The sequence below is a fragment of the Epinephelus moara genome, chromosome 19 (genome assembly GCF_006386435.1).
Source record: "Epinephelus moara isolate mb chromosome 19, YSFRI_EMoa_1.0, whole genome shotgun sequence".
NCBI lineage: Eukaryota > Metazoa > Chordata > Actinopteri > Perciformes > Serranidae > Epinephelus > Epinephelus moara.
In genome coordinates this window covers 15,262,960-15,282,960 of record NC_065524.1, presented here as the reverse complement: position 1 = coordinate 15,282,960, position 20,001 = coordinate 15,262,960, and the positions used below count along the sequence as shown (strand labels likewise).

At 45.0% G+C, this 20,001-nt stretch overlaps 2 protein-coding genes and 2 non-coding genes across 6 annotated transcripts in view; all 4 read left to right on the top strand.

Annotated features, from left to right (window-relative positions):
* Positions 1 to 12,925, top strand: part of arid4b (AT-rich interaction domain 4B) — a 49,582-nt gene extending 36,657 nt beyond the window's left edge. Inside the window, exons 12-24 of one of the 3 annotated variants that reach the window (XM_050070995.1) lie at positions 35 to 107; positions 1,767 to 1,861; positions 1,979 to 2,076; positions 2,365 to 2,563; positions 2,698 to 2,903; positions 5,723 to 5,905; positions 6,884 to 6,968; positions 7,055 to 7,190; positions 7,400 to 8,632; positions 8,789 to 8,899; positions 9,081 to 9,305; positions 9,522 to 9,668; positions 10,641 to 12,925. In XM_050070995.1, coding sequence (XP_049926952.1) covers positions 35 to 107; positions 1,767 to 1,861; positions 1,979 to 2,076; positions 2,365 to 2,563; positions 2,698 to 2,903; positions 5,723 to 5,905; positions 6,884 to 6,968; positions 7,055 to 7,190; positions 7,400 to 8,632; positions 8,789 to 8,899; positions 9,081 to 9,305; positions 9,522 to 9,668; positions 10,641 to 10,795 — 2,946 coding nt within the window. In that variant the 3' untranslated portion in view covers positions 10,796 to 12,925. Of the gene's footprint in view, positions 1 to 34; positions 108 to 1,766; positions 1,862 to 1,978; positions 2,077 to 2,364; positions 2,564 to 2,697; positions 2,904 to 5,722; positions 5,906 to 6,883; positions 6,969 to 7,054; positions 7,263 to 7,399; positions 8,633 to 8,788; positions 8,900 to 9,080; positions 9,306 to 9,521; positions 9,669 to 10,640 lie in introns of all 3 variants that reach the window. The other 2 variants (XM_050070993.1, XM_050070996.1) reach the window with 2 other exon arrangements.
* Positions 12,926 to 13,431: 506 nt separating this feature from the next.
* On the top strand, positions 13,432 to 15,863 carry tomm20a (translocase of outer mitochondrial membrane 20). The gene is made up of 6 exons (XM_050071040.1): positions 13,432 to 13,636; positions 13,937 to 13,983; positions 14,078 to 14,159; positions 14,447 to 14,589; positions 14,892 to 14,962; positions 15,260 to 15,863. Exons 1-5 carry the CDS (start codon positions 13,513 to 13,515, stop codon positions 14,934 to 14,936), a joined length of 441 nt encoding a protein of 146 aa, XP_049926997.1. The 5' UTR covers positions 13,432 to 13,512; the 3' UTR covers positions 14,937 to 14,962; positions 15,260 to 15,863.
* On the top strand, positions 14,632 to 14,766 carry LOC126407284 (small nucleolar RNA SNORA14). The gene has a single exon (XR_007571766.1). It is a non-coding gene; the product is annotated as a small nucleolar RNA SNORA14 (small nucleolar RNA).
* LOC126407285 (small nucleolar RNA SNORA14) lies at positions 15,011 to 15,145 on the top strand. Its single transcript, XR_007571767.1, has one exon. It is a non-coding gene; the product is annotated as a small nucleolar RNA SNORA14 (small nucleolar RNA).
* Positions 15,864 to 20,001: the final 4,138 nt, after the last annotated feature.

The window sequence follows — 20,001 nt, the reverse complement described above, 5'->3', positions numbered from 1 at the left end:
AAGAATCTCAAACTGTCTTGTTTCCTGTCTGCAGGAGGAAGTGGAGCCATTCCCAGAGGAGCGGGAGAACTTTCTGCAGCAGCTCTACAAGTTCATGGAAGACAGAGGTGAGCCCAGAGTGCAGATACAACTCATGCTTCTTCAAAACAACCTTTTTATTTTGAAGGTTCAAGATTCAGCTTTAGAATTAAGTACCTGTTGCTTGTTTCATTCTCTGTCTCTTTCTGCCCCCCGTGTATCTCATGAGCCCTACAGCCTTTAGAGTTGAACTTTGAATTTCTACTTAACAGTCAATTGTACTTTTTTACTCCACTTTGTTTATTTGACAACTTTTTCTGGTTGCTTAATACAAAAACATATGATGAGATTATAAAGTATGATTTACTGTTATTAAAGTGTTTATTTAACAACTTAAAAAATATATAAAATAGTTAAAAGGGGAAACTCGCCACCTTTTATGTGGATGTCCAGTCAGTGTTGATGGTAAATGTAGTCAACTGAAACAATAAATTCCTAAGTAGGTGCTTTATTGATGGAGAAAGCAGAGTTCTCCTGCTCGGGGGGGCCATGCCAGCAGTGCCTACATGTACCAGGATGCATTGCACACAAACTACTAGCTATAGCTATTACTTTGTTTGCTTAAAAAAAAGTGTAGCTGAGGTTTCTAAGACGCTCCTCTACTTCTGCAGGTAACAAAATAAAAATCAATACTCACTCACTGGTAATCTGCCCTCTCAGCCCTGCTGGTCTTGGTTGTCTTTTCCAGTTAATCTTCAGGATCCTGAAGGAGGTCTCCAGTACGCCTCTTTCCAACTGAGGAGTAAAACTCTCATGCATAGTAACGCATTATCAGGGCTCTCCCTGCTTCGGTGACAGCTTCCAACAAAACTGCCCACGCTGAAATTGGTTGCAGCAGAATGATTCAGTTTCTGTTGCGCAAAGGCACCACCAGACGCCATTCACTCTCGGCAGCTCAGAGGTTCTGGAGGGCCCCTCCCGGCCATATACTTTTATGCAGCCGCAGCTTCAGCTTCTCTCTTCTGTTTTTTTTTTTTTTTTGCGGTATACTCTGGGTCGAATATGGCTGAATATTGGAGTTAGCCAAAAAACACTGTAAAATATATCCTGGTGCATAACATCCTCTGCACTCATATTTGGAGATGCCATCTTCATTGTTGGAATCATAAATATTTTTGAAAAACAAGCAAAGAAAACAAAGGCATCTTGTTCTGGTGCGGCATCTAGAACATGATCCCGGGCTGCCCGGGGGTGAAATCCAAGCCGTTGTTCCTCTTGCATCCAACTACGTCACTGTCTCTTTAAATGACAGTGCTGGATGCATGAAGAAAAACAGCTCTTGCAGCTGCGAACTCAGCTTTTCCGGTCAATTTATTGCTACAACTGACTACATTTACCATCAACACTAAAAAGGTGGAGAATTTTCCCTTAAAAACTATCTCCACCTCTCCTCTCTTATAACACTATTATTTCTGCATTATATATACTTTTACTTTTGATACATTGGGCTGATAAAAATTTTAGTAAAAATTTCAATGCAGGACTTTTACTTGTAAAGGATTTGAATACTTCCTCCGACACAGCTGAAAAACAAACTCAGGTAGCTTAAAAAAAAGCTTTATGAAAGGTTAACAGTTAAAGAATAAAATGCTACAACTCAGATTAATGAGCCGTTTTTATCAGATTTCTAAGCTGACCTGTATCTATGTGTCAACTATCTCAACCTGTGATGTGTTTCTCGTCCTCAGGAACACCCATCAACAAACGGCCTGTCCTGGGCTACAGGAACCTGAACCTGTTCAAGCTCTACAGGCTGGTGCACAAACTGGGAGGCTTTGACAACGTATGTGCCACTCTGACAGCAGTTGTAGCAGCGTAGCATGACTTTGGTCACACTTGTCTCATTTGATGTTTACTGACTCGGGATCTGTCTCTTCCTCTGTTGTCCATGTTTGAGCAGATTGAAAGCGGCTCCGTTTGGAAGCAAGTCTATCAGGATCTGGGAATCCCCGTGCTCAACTCAGCCGCTGGCTACAATGTCAAATGTGCTTACCGCAAGTACGTACAGGCGCTGTCTCCACAGCTCCTCAAAGCTTTTAACTGTGCTCGGCAGATGCAGCTTTTTGTTTGTGTAGTTTTTCACAGAGACATGCAGTTTGTAGTCTGTTTAGCTCCTTTAATGTCCATATGGACGTAATTTGTAGTATTTTTTTGTAAATTCCTCAAGAATTAATGAAGCTTTTATCTTTGCAAGATTAAGTTTTAGCAGTTCCAAGTAGATCCTTGAGAGAAGCAGTAAAATTAGACTTTTCAGGATATGTTGATGAGGAATGATTTACCACCCAGGTACTTGTATGGATTTGAGGAATACTGCACGTCCACCGCCATCACCTTCAGGATGGACCTCCCTTTGAAGCAGGCTCCCAAGGGAGAGGTGAAACCTGAGGGGGAGGCTGGAGGAACACCTGCCACCTCCTCCAGCTCAGAAGAGCAGAAAGCCCAGGTGGACGGCGAACCTTGTAGCGCGCAGTCTCTAGTCTGCAAGGTGCATTTTCCAAAACACTATTTAATTCAAATCTTTTTTCTTTTGTTTGATATTTATCCAAACAGCACGTTTACATTAGATTAATTTCTCCAGATGTCTTTGTTCATCATGACAAACTAATCCTTCTCTCACAGGACGAGAAACCTGAGACGACCCGAAACAAAATGGAGCCCGAACCAGCGAAAATGGAAGGAAAGGAGAGCGGAATCGACGAAGATGACGACGAGGACGACGGTCCCCTCAAGGGAGACGCGGACGAGGGCTCGTCGACGGCTCGCCTCGGAGCGGAGAGCGTGAAGGAGGAGCACGACGAGGAGCAGGAGAGCAAAGATAACTCTGGGTAGGTGGTCTGAAAAGGATGGTCCCTCCACCAGGGTGGTAAAATATATCCTCATGGCACAAACACAAGCTCCGTGCAGAGCTCCTGCATGGCGAAACTGTGTTAATATTCAATCTGACCCTCAATAGCTCAAAATTTCGGCAGACCAATGGACCTGAGGCATTCACTTTCCTTGGTGGCTGTAAAAATCTAAACGACCATTAGCAGATGAGGAGCAGCGACCCCTCTGACCTTAATGACACTAATACCCAGTATAGCCACAATCCACCTTTACCTGCTAACCAGAGAGAGGGGAGCTCTCCCCTCTGTCTCTAACTAAGCTCTTACCCACTGCCCTCTGTGCTATTATTATTTCTCGTGGCTTAGTCGGCATCAGCTGGCAGAGACATCTTAGAGCACCAAAGCCTGACTGCTACCTTTCACCTGGCATGTCATGCTGTGCTCTCTCTTTCCCTCTCTCTCTCTCTCTCTGGCTGGGATTGTTTGACCGCCCTTTCCTGATCTCTCTCTCTCTCTCTCTCTCTCTCGCTCTCTCTCTCTCGCTCTCTCTCTCTCGCTCTCTCTCTCTCTCCTCTGTCATTTTTTGGCTTTTTGATGTCCAGCTTTATTAAATGTTCCATGTGTGTGAGTGTTGTCACTGATGCATTAGCACATTAGATGCAAGGTAGTGCTTCAGAGGCAGTAACCTTTTAGAGGAAAAAGTGACTCTCAGTGTGTTGAAGAATGAAAAACAGTTCTGGGTAGTTGGATGTTCGGTCTCAGTTAGCGTTTGTTTTCTGTTCAGAGCATCCGGATGAGTGCTCTCTGCTGCCTGTTTTAAACCTGTTTGTTCACCCTCCAGTTTGACACTTTTGTTAAGGTTGTTTGGGCTACTGGGGACCAGCTGGAGAACACCGCAACAGCAGCTTTTTATGTGCAACTTTAGGATGTTCTTATCTTTCGCTGTTGCTCCTAGTATCCCCCTCTCTGTAGTCTTTATCACCAGTGGCCTTGGGCTCGCGACAGTGTGATCATGCTGATTGTCATCGCAGGCGGACTTTCTGACAATCAGGAGGTTCTCTGATCCTCTGGCTTTGTCAGGATCAGTGGTCCTCACAGACGATACGGCAGTGTGAGGGTTTACAGATTCACACAGCAGACAACCTGCAGGCTGATCTGATCTGATCTGATCTTTCCTGATGATATCAGACCCGTTCAATGTTTACAGCCTGTAATCTGGACCTGCGGTGTGTGTGCGGATCACATTGTCATTCCAGCAGCGCAGGCTGCGTGTAGCCAACGAGACCTGGTTTACAAGGAGCTTAAATAGGAAAATTGTGTTTTTAATTTATGTTAATGAGAGCAGTTAATTACACAGAAGGAAAGTCCTGTTTGACAGTGATTGTTAAGTTACTGCCTAAGTGCTATTTACCTTTTTTTCTTGATCAGCCTAATCAACTGCTCTGTTGAGAAGTGTGCTGCCCACATCGACTGACTCTCCGGCCTTTCTTTGTGGATGTTTCGGTGTATAATAATGCAGACTGATTGAAGTTGTGCATGTTTTGATGAAGTTCTGACTCAAGTGATTCTTTGGGATAATTTGTTTAGGTGATTATTTTTGTTATCGATTAATCTACTGGCAGTTTTTTGATTAATCGTTGACTAATCGGTATGAAAATGTTCCTAGAGCCTGGGATGAGGCCATCAGATGTCTTGTCTTGTCCAATCAACAGTCCAAGCTCCCAAAATATTCACTTTACTATGATGTAAGACCAAGCAAAGCAGCACATTTTCACATTTGAGAACCTGGAATAACCTCTTGAACTTCTTGAAAAATGACTTGATTGAAATGATTTTCTGTGGCCCGACTGTTCGACTATTTGTTGCAGCTCTAAATGTGCTATATCTCAGTGTTTGAAACCTTGCCTGTGCTTGTTTGTGATTCCTTTGTGATTTAGCACTCTGGGGTGGAAACAGTGTGTGGCATTGATTATGTGCAGTGTGTTTTTAAAATCAGTTGGCATTTTGAAATGTGGTGTGTCCCCGGTCTTAGGGTGGTAACACACCTGGACTGCTGCACAAAGAAGTGCATCTTCTTCACTGTGGTGTGTTGAATTCGAGCTGCCAGCAGAAGACACTCGCTCTGGGCAGTTAGGTATGAGAGGGATTGTGTGGAGCACCGTGTTGTAGCTGTTTTCTCGTGGCAGCAGACCAAATTGGTGCTTCCTCTCAGCGCTGTAGTCTCGCTTTAAGTTGCTGCGCCGCCTGCCAAGTTGTGCTTTGCCGTGCTAACCTGCCCCTGTGGCCCCTGCGCCTAAACCACTTACTGGCACTCCTGCACCGCCCATATCCCCTCCAGCTTCGACATCTCCTGACTGTTTCCCACTAGCTCCTCCTTGTGGCTGCTTTTGTTTCTTATAGCGTGTGTGTGTGAGTGAGAATCCCAAGTATGTTGTTGTTGTGTGTGGACATAGGGTTAGACAGCCTAACAGTAGAGTTATTCCCCATGCAAGATGATTGATTTTTGCCATGAAAGAATGTTTTATTTACTGTACTGTTCTTTGACTGGCTCACTGTAAATGACGAGTTGTTTATACTGCAGTTTGCTGTGGGTTACACTGGAGAAGAGATAAGGCAGGGCAAAATGGGAAGTTTATGTTTCTTTATAGGAAAGGGCCTAGTGTTGTAATGGGACAGGGAAGGCAAGGGTGGAGCAGATTAGTTAGAAAGCAGGCTTCCTAGCAGCAGGTAGTGAGCTGGGTGGGCGGCTGTGGGTGGGGTTTTGTGGTGCTCAATGGGGCAGCCTAGGGCCAGGAAGTGCTGAACTGTTTTTCTTGCAGGGATGACAGCAGTCAGGAGGGGGAGGAAGGGGAGGAGTTTGAGTGTTACCCCCCGGGGATGAAGGTGCAGGTGAGGTATGGGCGAGGCCGCAATCTGAAGACGTACGAGGCCACTGTGAAAGAGGCAGACGTGGAGGGGGGAGAGGTGCTCTACCTGGTGCACTACTGTGGCTGGAACGTCAGGTAAGACAGGACCTGGGGAGAAATCACCTAACGTCTATATTCACCCTAAAAAAAAAAAAAAAAAAAAAAAAAGGCATCTCTTAACCTTCAAGGGATCACCGCTACATGGGTATCCCCTCAGCAGTAACAGATACATCCCTTCCTCACAATTCTGCTTCACCGTATCCAGTCCCATGGTCAGTACTCTGATTATGGAGAACACTGGGCCATCTAGTGGCAGAAACAGAATTGAGTATTGGGTTGATGTGGATCATTCCTCAGCTTCCCTCACTCAGTTTTGACTGAATCCCCTGTCTGTCTGTCCCCCAGCTGTCTGTCTCTCAACTAAATCTACAGACAGGCTGATTTATAACTAATCTGACTCTGGAAATAGCCAACCAGTAAACGATCTTTAGCTCCTACAAGATACTTTAACGTGAGCTACCCTCTGGATCTCTGAAAGGCCAATCAAAGTGCTTCTACACTCACCTCTACCTCTCAACCCTCTCCCCCCTCCCCAGCGGGTCAGGGTTAATGCAGTGTTAAGTAGAGTGTTAGGGTACCATGACACAGAGGTTAACTAGTGCAAATAGCATTCCATTGTCTCAATGTTGTTGTGTGGTCCTCTAGCACTCTATAAAAGACAGTGGGATGTTCTCTCTGCATTGTGTCTGTCGTGTGCGATGTCGTGAAACTTTTCATTTTCCTCATACGACCCCCCCAAGTAGCACCCTTGGTACTGTCGGAACTCTGTTGAATATGATTTGTGTGGTGGTCGGTGTTAATATTGTTTCTTTCCTCATCGTAAAGGTTTGTCTTTTTCCACATAACACCATGGGATTCCTTCCTTTTTGCTGTTGAGGCTTATTGTGTCACAGCAACATGTCGGGGTCAGACAGTAGAGGCGTCTGTGTGGTGGGTGGTGTGAGAGGATGTTTCTCCGCTCCTCTCTAAGATCCGAATGATGAAACTGTCTCTTGTCTTTGTACTTGGTTTTAGATATGATGAATGGATCAAAGCTGACAAGATTGTGCGCCCCGCCAATAAGAATGTACCAAAAATAAAGCACCGCAAAAAGATAAAGGTATGAGTCTGCAGGGTGGCAACTTATCAACTTAAACCTGGTTTGATGTGATGAAGGGAATCACTGACTGTGTTAAATCCTGACAGAACAAAGCTGAGAGGGAGCGAGACAGGTTGGAGAGGCTCAGTGACAGAGACGTCCTCGGCCCTTCGCCCAACGCTAACCGCCTCCCACGCTCCAAATGTGGCCTGAGTCAGGATGTCTTTTCCAAGATGGACGAGGGTGAGGACAAAGGGACTCAGCAGTCTCCAGTCAAGTCTATAGAAATTACTTCTATCCTCAATGGCCTGCAAGGTAGCAACACTCATTAGCCTGTAGTCCTCATGCACACTTACAGCAGTTTAGGACTGTGTCACTCTGAAGTGGTTTATGTATGTATCCCTGTTGATATACAGCTGAAACTAACATAAGTTCTGTCTCCTTTGCCTCAGCCTCTGAGATGTCCACAGACGAAAGTGAGCACGAGGATGAGGAGGGAGAGCATAATGAGGAGGATCGCCCTGGTTGCAGAGGCGGCCTCAGAAAGCCCCCATCAGATCCCCCGCAAGCATCAGAGTGCTGGGAGAGCGGGACCCCTCCTGAAGCATCCAAACCTTCTCCAGTCTCAGGAAAGAACCAGGAATTAGTTGGTGCAGAGAGCACCGACGTTGGGAAGCGCAGAAACCAACCGGAGTTGGAGGGAGAGGCGAGCAGCAGGAAGAGGAAATCTGACGGTGCGGCAGAGAGGACCCCGAAAGGCCAATCCAAAGCTAAGACCCGGAGCACCAGGAGTGCCGACTGGTTGCCTGGAGGCTCTCCAAGGAAGCTGGAGGAGAGAGCGGCGGGTCCCGGGGAGGAGAGGGGCGCCTCGTCTAGCAGCAGTTCAGATGATGAGGGTGCAGCGCTGCCCGAGTCCCAGGCAGAGGAAAGTGAGCGAAGCCGGCCAAAAACCAAAGGTTCCCCTTCCAAGAAGTACAACGGGATGAAGGAGAAGACCAAAGGTGGCAGACAAGCTGGTTTCTGGGAGATTCCTGAAAAGAGGGCCAAAATGTCTGGGAATGCAGAGGAAAGGCCAGCTGTCCGTTCTAAAGGCCAGAAGGATGTGTGGTCCAGCATCCAGGCCCAGTGGCCGAAGAAGACTCTCAAAGAGTTGTTCTCCGACTCTGACACAGAGGCCGCCAATTCCCCTCCTCCACCTGTGCCCCAATGTCTGGAGGAGCCGAGTGTTGAGCAGGATGCTGGACCTGAGGACGAAGCTTCAGAGGAGCAGATGGAGAACGACAAGCTGCAGGAGTTTCCGAGCAGCGGCAGCAACTCTGTGCTCAACACACCACCGACAACGCCCGAGTCGCCCTCAGGAGGCGGCAGTGCTGTGGAAGACTCTGGTACAGTGCAGCCTTCCTCCCCGCCGCCGTCCATACCCCCTGCCTTGCCTTCAGAGCCGGTTTCTGAAGCTCTTCCCCAGGGACCCATACCAGAGGAAGTGGCAGGGGGGCGCAGTGAGACAGACAGCAGCACGGTGGAAGTGGAGAGTATCGGTGGGGAGCTGCAAGACCTCCCTCAGGACGAGGGGGCAGGTTCCCCCTCAAAGGTGTTTGATGTCAGCCTCTCCTGCAACAGCAGCAGCAGCTGCAGCCTCGAGCTGAGCAGCAGCAGCCAACAGGAGAGTGAGCAGAAGTCCAAAGGTAAAAGTAATAGCCAATCTACTTAGATCTTGTGAATTTTTTTCATTGACAGAATTCATTTTTCTTCCTCGAGATGGAATACTAAAGAAATACATGCTGACAACTCATTTCACAGTCCGCCTGTTCCCTCACCGTCTTCTTGCTTTTTCTTTGTAGCGTCTGTGAGTCAGAAGCGGCAGAAAGAACCACAGACAGGTGGAGCCTCAAAGAAACACAAGCCAAACCGCAAGAGCCTAGGTGTGCCTCCCAAAAAGAATAGGAAAACAGGTGAGGAGAGCTGTAGATAGAATTGCTGACACCCCGATAGCCTTCCCATTTCCAAAGCAAGCAGTACTTTTATCAGTCACAGCATTTCTATTTCATATTCACTCATCTCCTCTTATTAAATCAGATTTCAGGTGAGAAAGGGAATGAGATGTTACTTTATCATTCTCCTTCTTTCCCCCAGCCAACAGCAGTGACAGTGAAGACCAGTCCGTTGTTGAGGGCACTGCCAAATCAACTGCCTCAAAGAACAACACACCAGACGTGAAGGCTGCCACTTTGCCCAAGTGTCACGGACGATCTCCCCCCTCGAGCCATAAGTACCACAAGCAGGGTGACGCCGACCACAGCCAGCATCGAGACAACCATGGAAGATCACCACGTGTGTACAAGTGGAGCTTCCAGATGTGTGAGTGTCACATCGGACCCATTTGTTTTCGTTTTTTTATGCCTGACAATTAAATTGTCAACATTAACTCTTTTTTTTTTTTTTTATTTAAAAAGATACATTTTGTTATTTAGGTGAATTGATTCTTTAATTTAGCAACACTTTTTTGTATATGTTTATGCCGTTAAGATCTATTAACCCTGAAATACTAAAATACGTTATTTCCGTTCCACTTAGCTGACCTGGAAAAGATGAGCAGCCTGGAGAGGATTGCGTTTCTTCAAGAGAAGCTGCAGGACATCAGGAACCACTACCTCTCCCTCAAGTCTGAGGTGGCCTCTATCGACAGGCGACGAAAACGCATGAAGAAGAAAGAACGGGAAAGTGAGTCAGCTCTTTTGATCCCAACGCACTAGATATTCTTCAAGAGAAACTTCAGTATTTTTCAACCTGGTTCCTATTTTCTAATGTTTTACATTGGTCCTGTACTAAGCGAGAAAGCTGCAGCCAGCAGCAGTGAAACAGGCTGCAATGTAATCACTTGGGGCACATGCACCCTCAGTATATGTCCACTAAAGTGCTTGTTTTTGCCAAAGACAGGCTCAGATTGTTATTATAAGTGTCTAACAACATTATGGAAATGATCCCTACGGAGACAGACTTTTTCGTAAGAGTAAAATCCTTTTTGTTTAACCAGAAACAGCCCTGATGTCCCCATCGATCAAACCCACCAGACTCCATTTAAATAATCAGTAATTTAAGCATGTATAGAGCCAGCATATTTTCACGTCTAACTTGGTGAATTCAGGGTTCATTTCAACCAAAGCAGAGTTGGGGATTGTTGGAACAATGAAAAGACGAACCAAGACAGCTTTGAGAGTTTAATTTTGTTTCTATTGACTTTGAATGAAGTGTGTTTTATGAAGATAAAATTAGTGTTTCTGTAGATGGAGTCTGGTGGCTTTGGTGATACTGATTTTGGAGCTGTTTAAACAAAAAGGATCTTACAATTTAACAAAAAGGTGTCCCTCTGTAGGGATCCTGTCCACTTCAAAAAAAACCACCCCAGCCTGTTAGTAGCAAAAATAAAAATTTTAGTGGACGCACATTGACCTTGCTCTATTTGTCCGAAGGAACACATTGCTGCCTGTATCGTTGCTGCCAGCTGGAGCCCTCTTGCTCAGTACTGCAGTTTCAAAACTTGTTGTTCCCTTTAGTCACTTAGACACAAAAACATGGGAAAATAGGGTCCAGCTAAAAAATACCAGAGTTACACTTTAAATTTGTAACACCACTGCACCATTAAACCACACGTCTCTAATCTGACCAGTACCCTATCCTGTTTCTGTTCTGCAGGCACTGTGGCTGCTTCCTCTTCATCCTCCTCCTCCTCCTCCTCCCCATCCTCCAGCTCACTGACTGCAGCAGTCATGCTGACACTGGCTGACCCCCCGGTGTCATCCTCATCCTCCTCGTCTCAGAACTCTGGGGTATCAGTGGAGTGCAGGTGACAGGACGAACCAGCGAAAAGCCACCGCACTAAGCACTTAACCAGCACCCCGGGGTCCCCGCCCCCATTCCCTTCCGACAGGACGGACAAGTCAACCTACATACTGTAACTACTGGGGCACAAAATCCAGACCAGAGACAAAAGAAAAACAAGAAACAAGCACTATTTTCTATTGACAACTGTTTCCTTGGCAAGCTAATGGCACTTAAGTGCACTTTTATGAAGATTGTGTAGGGGGATGAAATTTGTCAAAAAAAACAAAAAAACAAAATTGTCTTTTGCGCTCTCCTTAATTGAACATTTATAAGAATTGTTTTTGCAAGCAATAATTGTTTCCATTTGATAAAGTTGTACTGGTAAGGGATGATTTCCAGTGAAGACCCCTCTGTGCTCTGTCCTCACAGCTCAACACGGCGCAGCCTGTGCTCGCCATGTTATCACGGGGAATTCAGAGGAACGCTGCCACATTGGCATCAAGAGTGTACGAAAATGTAACTTTGCCACGTTTCTCTGTCCACCCTCATTCAAAAGGCCTTCATGTGGTTAAACCTCAAGTGGTTGACGATGCTCTTCTCGCGTACAGGAGTGTGGTCCTGTACATGTTTGTAGGTGTTGATGGATAGGGTTTCAGACCATCATAGGTCCACTGACAGCCTCAGTGGATGCATATGGAATGATACTGTAGTGCCTTTTTGTTCTTTTCCGTGGGGCACTTTGAGAAAGGACAGCACTTTTTTTTTCCTGATCCTGTTCTCAAATCAGAGTCAGCTGGAATAATGTGTCCCTTACAAAAGACTGAAGAATGCTGTATGAGTGAGCAGGCAGTGAAGGGCTGAGTCCAACAGGTAACAATGGTTTTTATCAACTTATGGTGATATTTAAAAAGTATAATTGTAAAAGCAGAACTCCTATACTGGATCACTTGTAATCTACTACTGAATACTCATCCAGCTTGGGTGTGACTGTTAAGTTTGGCAGTATAAAATGTGCAATGATGGAGGTGGTGAATCCAGTGGTGTCATTACTCCAGCTCATCAGCCTTTTTAAAAGCCCATCTGCTTTATTTGATTATGTTTTCATCACCCATTTAATCCTATCATCTTCAGTGAAAATTTGCAACTGGATCAAGTTAAGGTGAAGGCAGCCATAGGAGGTATTCACAGCATGTACTGCAGAACGCACCAATGAAGCCGAATCCCACATTTTGCAGTGTTTCTATCAAACATGAAGTTATTTAATTTAGTTTATTTTTGCTTCATTTAATAATGCAATGCATACCCTTTTGGCATCTTTCTAATTTTACTCACGATCAAAAACGACATGCCAGCTTCCTCTCATACTCATCCCTACCAAAAACTGTTTGGTTCTGTTTCCTGTACTATGACCAGATTAAAGGTAAAGATATTGTAAATGTGCATTTATATCATAAAGTGACGTATGTGTATACATTTCTGAAGACATCTCCAGTGTTTCCTTTGTATAGACCCCCCCCCCCTCCCCCCCGACTGTATGATAACCTGAAGTTACATTTTGTTTGGCACTTGTAAGTAATTGTATGCTTTTGTTATACATTTGTATATTGAGAAGTGTTTTGAGTCAAGCTATTTAATATCTTGCACTGTTAATAACATGTACCTTTCTGTACAGACAGTTTTACGGTTTTAACTGTAGTTTGAGTGTAAATACTGAGGGTTACAGCATGTTTGTTCTCCCCTTTGTCCTCATTCTAGTTCTCTCGTAGGGACAGATTTGAGTTCATTTATGTTGTTTTGTTCTGCCTCTTCTCATCAGTTTACTTATTTTCTTTCTTCCTTTTTTTAATTTTTCTGTTTTGCTTTAGTTTGTATTCTGTTTTGTTTTTCTATAGCTTGTGCTTGTTAAGAGAAAAATGGTGGTTTTGGATGAGGCTGAACTATTTTCCAACCTGTACATGGCCTGAAGCTACAGCTGTATGAACCTGTATATGGAAAATAGTCTGGATCATAGATTAAGAGAAAGTAATGGGGCTTATTGAAAAATGCTCAATAGTATTTATTAGGCTCATCTGATGATGGTCATTGTGTAATTTATTGTAAAAATGTAAGCAAAGCAGAAGCCTCTGTTTGAAATAAATGCCATAGTTTGTGAAGTATTCAGTGTGTCTCTTGCTGTCAGTTGTGGAAAGTAACTTGCTCAAATGAAGCACAGTAGTGAGGTAATTCTACCTTGAGCATTTCTAGTTTATTATACTTTTCCTCAATTGCACGCAGACATTTTACTTTTAATACGTACTTTTTTTTTATTGGGACGTTTTGGTAACTGGACCAACAGGCAAACGGTGACTGTGTGCGAGAGTTTGTCCTCAAGGTTTCTACAAATAAAACATGAACTTATAAAATGGGATGTGCTGTCAAAGATTAACTAACCAATAGTATTTAGTACACAAACTTAAAATTTCAATTAAGTTGCTAAATGGTCCTAAAATAAATATTTTTTTCAATTTATTTATGGAGAAACAAACGTACATTAATATTATGTACACAATTTATATATACATATATATTATCGATAAATATTTAATGGCTTTTTATTCTTCATACACTGTTGTGGCCCTGAAGCGAGCTTGAAGTAGTACTGCGTCATGATGACGTACTTCCTCTCCGCACTTCCTTAGCAGCGAGCTAGCTGCTCGCTAGCTAGCTAGTGTGCTGCGTGCCGAGTCTATGAACAGTTCCAGATATGGTGAGCAGTCGGACGGGCGCGATAGTTGCCGGGGTGTGTGGAGCCCTTTTCATCGCATACTGTATTTATTTTGACAGAAAGCGACGGAGTGACCCTCGCTTCAAGGAAAAGCTACGCGAACGTAAGTGTTTGAGCTAAAGGGAGCGGAGGAAGTTAGCTCAACAGTCAACTTGTAGCACGTTAGCTTCCATGTGGCGAACAAGCCGCAAGGACACTGTATTAAAGTCGTAATATGTTCATTTTTTTCAGTTACACACGGCGTAGAGAGTATTAATATTTACTCTTAAACACATTCTCCTCAGCTATGTCGCAGGAACTCGTGCAAGAAACAGTTAACCGTAAAACTTGTACCCACGTGTTTCCTGGTGTATAAAGTTACAGCAACACATAAGCACAATCTAATGCTACTTTTGTCTCGCAGGTAGAAGAAAGAAAACGGTTACTAGTGACAAGTCTGGACTGGCACGGGTAGGACAAATGTGAACCCATCAAATTAAGATATTTTTGTGTCTTACCGAGGCCTATATGTGCATGTCTGACATGTTGATCGTTGACTTTGAAGCTACCTGACTTGAAGGATGCAGAAGCTGTTCAGAAGTTCTTCCTCGAGGAGATCCAGCTGGGAGAGGAGCTCCTGTCACAAGGTTAGCCACGTGTCTGTTCACAGGTTATTCATACATTAAATATGTAAACTTGTGTGCATGATACACACGTACAAGACACATTACAGGAAGCTTAGAGAGCACTTCGAACAAAACCTTAATATTTAATGGAGGAAAGCCGTGCTAGATTTACTGTCTCCATGTGCTTCACCACTTTGGCTCAAGGACAGTTGTACCATCTCCAACAAGTCTGCTCCTCTTGTCTCAATTTGCTCATCCACTTCCTCGTGTCTAAATAGTTTTCTAAACCTCTCTAATCCTAACTCCAGGTGACTTTGAGAAAGGTGTGGACCACCTGACCAATGCCATTGCAGTATGTGGTCAACCACAGCAGCTTCTTCAGGTGCTCCAGCAGACGCTGCCGCCTCCAGTCTTCCAGATGCTGCTTACCAAACTGCCCACCATTAGCCAGGTGAGGATTTCATACACCAGTAAAATGTCAGTGTGATTTGCAGAGCATCCTTAATAAACCCCCCAGTTGCTATTTGTGGTCTCTGGGACAAGAAAGGGTGCAAGATCAATCTTAGAATCATCCAAAGCTGAGAGCCGTGTGTCAGTAGCTCTTGGTTATTTCACCTCTAAGACAGATATGCCAACATTAAAAACAGTTGAATTTTAATGTCCTTGTGTGAGAAAGAAAGTTTTGCTAATCTAAAATGGGTGCAATACACTTTTTAGCACAACCTCTGAAAGGTGGTATTTTCTGGTTTTCAGCGAATCGTCAGCTCTCAGTCTTTATCAGAAGATGACGTGGAATGAACGTGCGTGAGATGGAAGTCTGCTAGGTGAGGATTTCCTGCGTCCTTCATTAAAATTTGTTTTTTGTTGTTGTGGAGCATCCTTAGTAAACCCCCCAGTTGCTTTTTGTTGTCTCTGGGACAAGAAAGGGTGCAAGATCAACCTTAGAATCATCCAAAGCTGAGAGCCGTGTGTCAGTCGCTCTTGGTTATTTCACCTCTAAGACAGATATGCTAACATAAATAACTGTTTGGCAATGAGAATGTTTTGCATAAGCTGTTTTATAATTGGTGATATACTCTTTTTTGGTATGATGCTAAAAGATATTATTTTCTGTTTTCCAGCGAATAGTCAGCTCTCAGTCTTTGACAGAAAATGACACTGAATGAAAGCGAGCTGGAAATCTGCTTTTACTATTCCGTGAAGGGATTTCAGGCACTGATGTGTGTGTACTGATTGGTACATGGGACTGCGGAGTCTGATTATGATAGAGCTCAACCTTTGGACACGAGAAGACAATGATCCCCTCTATCACAGCACTCCAAGGTTAAAGAACTTCCTCAAGGTTACATTTCTGGGAAATGTTAAACACATTCCATCTTTCTAATCTTGTTCCCACCAGATCTCATGTTTTCTATCCATCTGTTGATTCTAATATATTCCCTCCAAAGTAATCACATGCTGTATTTTGGGGGCTTTGTTGATAGTCATGCACTAAATAAAAAACAGAGGTATGTAAAGGATTTCTTACATATTGCTGCGCAGTTGATAAACATATGAAGTGTATGTACGAGTGCCTACACTAAACAGAGCACTTGTTTGTGGAATATTGTCAAGTTTTTGAAATTGTCTTTGTAATGTCAGTTAAATGTTATTTTTATATTCCGGTCTTTAGTACCTAGACATTTTTTTTGTGTGTAAACTCCTACAATAAAACATGAAAAGACACTCTGAGTCTCTGAGTTTCCATTCACCAGTAGATGGCAGTAGCAATGCACAGGAAAATTTAAAGCATTTACAGTTTTGAAATGTGGAGTGTGGGCAGTTTCTGTCTGCTCACAGAGCTGCAGAGTCACTTGGATGAATGGGAAAGTGCAGAAATCAAGGATAAATATTCCTGAAGGTTAAAAAAAAGCCACAGAAAGAAAAAAATTGTATCAGAAGGTTGTTAAGCAATACAGTCTTACTGGATTTAATTGCTAGGATCTCATTTAGGTATGTTAAATGTAAGCGTAAAAAACCTTGACCTTCACTGTGGCAATGAAGACTCGACAGTGCCAGAACAAGGCTGAATTGCCATCTTGAATGTACAGTATTTCTGTTCTCAACTAGCATGGTGAAACATATGAGCTTGTGTGAGTGCATCGACCCATGGTGTCTTTATTGTGAATGGCTTTATTGTGTGTGCAGGAGAGCGAAAGTGGAGCAGCTCGTAGGGGAAGGGAGTAGGTCTGCTCGAAAGTGTGTCTCTTGGAAGACAAATAGAGCTGTAATTATTTTTATCCCTGTCTGCAGCTGTTTTTCTAAGGGCTCTGGCCAGAGCAGCCCAGGCCTTGGAGGTTGCCAGGAAACGAGAGCAGGGGGAAAATAGTTTTTCTACATTAGGAATGAAAAATGAAAATTGAACAGCGGCCCAGAAATGTCGAGTGAAGACTAAATGGTAGACAGTGTTCCATTTTCCATGAACTCATGTGCTCACTCTGCAGTCTTTTCTTCAGCACTCCTGCTAGTTTGCCATTTGGTGGAAAAGGAGAAGCCTGTCAGGAGGCCCACGGAGTCGTCTGGCACTGGGCGCGTGTGCAGAAGAAGTGACTCGTTGTTAATCTGTCCTTTGGGGAGGCAGAGGAGAAAAATAACAGGCGATGTGTTGGAGGTCAAGCCGGAGCTGTGGTCTGCTGCCGGCGCTGGGGGGTAGGAACAGGTTTAGACCCCTCCACATATCCACCGCTGGCCTGCTCCAACTGCAAATAAACACCAAGCTGCTGGACTCTGTCCCCTGCAGACTGGAGGGGTCAGTGAAGGATACCAGACCAGTACTGCCTGTTTTCAGAGCACGCCATCATAAAGTAAACCAAGTGAAACAGCCCTTGACATGAAGCCATGACACTGATCTCAGGATGACACAGCAAATCTTTAGTTTTCATCTAAAACAGCTTTGTGCCCTTTATCTTGAGCAGGAAATTAATATAATCAGTGAGGTGTTTGTTGTACTTCTTTTAACATAATGTCATTATTTTAATTGCATCCCTGCTCTATTTGAGTTAATGGGTTATGAGTCAGCTCTTCATATCTGATGAAGCAGGCTGGGGAGGAGAAGGGGAAATAAAGAGCCTCCCTCTTCTTGTGCAGTAGGGGGAACTGTTGCTCCAGGCAGTGTGCGCACACTTCTTTGGTGTTCCACTGAAGGACAACTGAATGGAGAGAGCATAACAGTTCCAGTTGACAGCAATAACAATGGCTGTGCCTGCAGCACAGAGACCATGTGCTCGGGAGGGGTGATTTTTAACAGTTTGTAATCCTTTTTTCTAATGTGCTCACGATGACAGATGCAGACTGTTCCTTCATTACAGGCGCAGGAAATAACCTGTTATTGAAGGCAACATTAAAATCCCAGGATAAGGCATCGGGAGCAGACCGAACTGCTATTGTAATTTGTTTGCATGGATTCCGATCGTATGTCAAATGTTGTATTGGGAATATTATAATCACTTGAGCTCCACAACTCATTACTGGAAATCCTGTCAACAAATTATCCACAGCAGTAATTACCTTTGCTGTGTTATTCCAGTTTGTGAGTTTGAATGTCAAAGCTTGATTACTTCTCTGTATACTGAGTGCCATACATACACAGATTGGGTATCTGGCCGGTGGAGACGTTTGGTTATGTAGGAGCAGCTGTGTTTGGGAGTTTAACGCAGCCAGAAATAACTCTGTTGTATGAGGTTGCTATGGCAGCTTCATGTGGCTCTGCAAAGCGGCACACTATATGCTGCACCAGCCTACACTGGAGAGTGTTACCTCTGAGCAGCAGCCTCCCAGGGAGCTATTTGCTGGCCATAGCCTGCTGAACACAGAGTGTTAGGTGGAGGCGTCCACAGAGGCCTGGATGTCCTCCTGCATGTGTGTGTGTGTTTTGGAACATGTTTTCCCACCAGCCTGATGATGCTGACAGTCACACTGTCTGTGGCCCGTTGCTGATGTCATGGCTGTGGTGCCAGAGTCTGCAGCCTACTGTACGTCGTCATGGAGAGGGCAGGCTGGGGAGAAATATGAGACATGTCCAGGCTGTGCCAGCAGCTATAATAAAGACTGCTGCACTGCCACTTGTGTGCACGGCAGCAACACGGTATATTAATTACCCTGCGCCTTCTCTGTGTCATTCACCAGTGAGGGAGAGAAGAAGAAAAATTTCCGAGGCACGTCCTTAAAATAAAGCAGCACTGTACGTGCTCAGAGTATTAACTTCCACACAGATGACCCATTTTTCCATCTCAAAGGGTCTGAGGATGGGTGGAAAAAAGAAGAGGGGGGGAGGCAGCAGTGGAGCCAATCACGTGAATCTAAAGCAGGCTACAAATCCTGGCGGATTTCTCTTCCTCTGTGGGGCCATGTCTTACTGTCAACTGTTTTTCCATTTCTCTGCTGCTCTCCCTGTGGTAATTTAACTTCTTCAGCTGCCCTTCCTCCATACAGGTTTCCTCCCTCCTCTGTGTGTAGCCTGTCTATTCAGCTCTGTTGTTTACATTCCCTGTGAGTGTGAGCTGCAGGGTGTGGACAGCCAACCCCCCCCCAAACACTCTCTAATGTCATCCTGCCACCCCCACCCTGCCTCCAGCCTCCACCTATCTCCTCATCACTAGATCCCTATAAGGCGGAAATTCAATAGCACTGCTCCGCCTGAGAGAAGGGAGAGCATCACGTGACCTGTGAGTTCCTGTTTACGTTGGGTGGTTTTCATATTTTGGTGTGGTAACAAGCGTGTCTTGCAGCTGAATATCTCATGACGGAGGACAAAGAGGATAATAGCAGCAGGGGCCGAGTGGATGGGGAAAAAAAGTATCACTCAGCATCAGTTCTCATCCTGTCATCTGTCATCAGCATTATCTGTGCAATCTAGGCTAGGAGTGAAACTAGAAGAAGGAAGTGACACGTACACTGAACGGGAGGGTGAAGAAAGGGTTAACTAAGCAGACTGTGTGCACAGTTATTCCCCCCCCCCCCCCCCTCCCTCTCTCTGATCTGCCTTCCTGTCTCACAGGCAGTGCAGTGCAGTGGCTTTGAAAATCATGAGAGAGTCAGACAGGCTTGTTTTGCATACTGTAGGTCTCCTGCATTGACTTGTAGCAAATCCCTGCCCTCGGGAGGCATGTCAGAAGGGATTAATGGGAGGGCTGGGGCCTCACAGAGTTTCCCACTGTCGCAGCCCAGTCCTGCACTGTATTTCCATCCCGCAGAGTGAGAAAGGAGCGAGCAGGTGGGGTGGTGCTGGTGGAGGGAGGGTTGAGCTTGTGTATGCAGTGTGTGTGTCAGTGCACGGGGGAGAGAGGAGAGGGGTGGGGGTGTGGGTGGGGGTGGGGGGGTTATACAGTGGTGTTATTTCCCTCTGCCCTGATTCTTTGGAGCTGAGCTGAAGGGAGGGGAGGAGAGTGTAAATAATGTATTTGGAGCGGCGGGGTACAGGGAGCTGGAGCTTGACCAGGCTCAGTGCGGGGAAGGAAAGGGAAGGGTTGAGCGGCCATGCTGCTGCAGAGGAAGCTGGATGCTGGAGGGGGTGGGGTGGGGGGGGCAGAGGAGGAACTGTACGAGCTACAACAGCTCTGCTGTGGTGCTTTGGGGAATGTGGGGCCTCCGCAAGAATGTAGCAATCCTCTATTTCCGCTTTGTGTTTTTTTCTGTAACTATGCTACTAACAGTGCGTTCACGTGCTCCTCGGATGGTCCCATTTCCTAGGTTGGGAAGTTGTTCTTCCGGCTTTGGTGTGTACATGCGCTTTGAGTCATAATGTGGAAACCACATGGATGCTACAAAGAAGATATGTTGTATTTTATTGCCCAGAGCATTTAAAAGTTCAGTGTGTAGGATTTAT

Coding starts and splice junctions, on each gene's coding strand:
- tomm20a (XM_050071040.1), top strand. CDS start 13,513: ATGGTGAGCAGTCGGACGGGCGCGATAGTTGCCGGGGTGTGTGGAGCC. Junction 13,637..13,936: donor CAAGGAAAAGCTACGCGAAC/GTAAGTGTTTGA, acceptor TTTGTCTCGCAG/GTAGAAGAAAGAAAACGGTT. Junction 14,590..14,891: donor AACTGCCCACCATTAGCCAG/GTGAGGATTTCA, acceptor TCTGGTTTTCAG/CGAATCGTCAGCTCTCAGTC.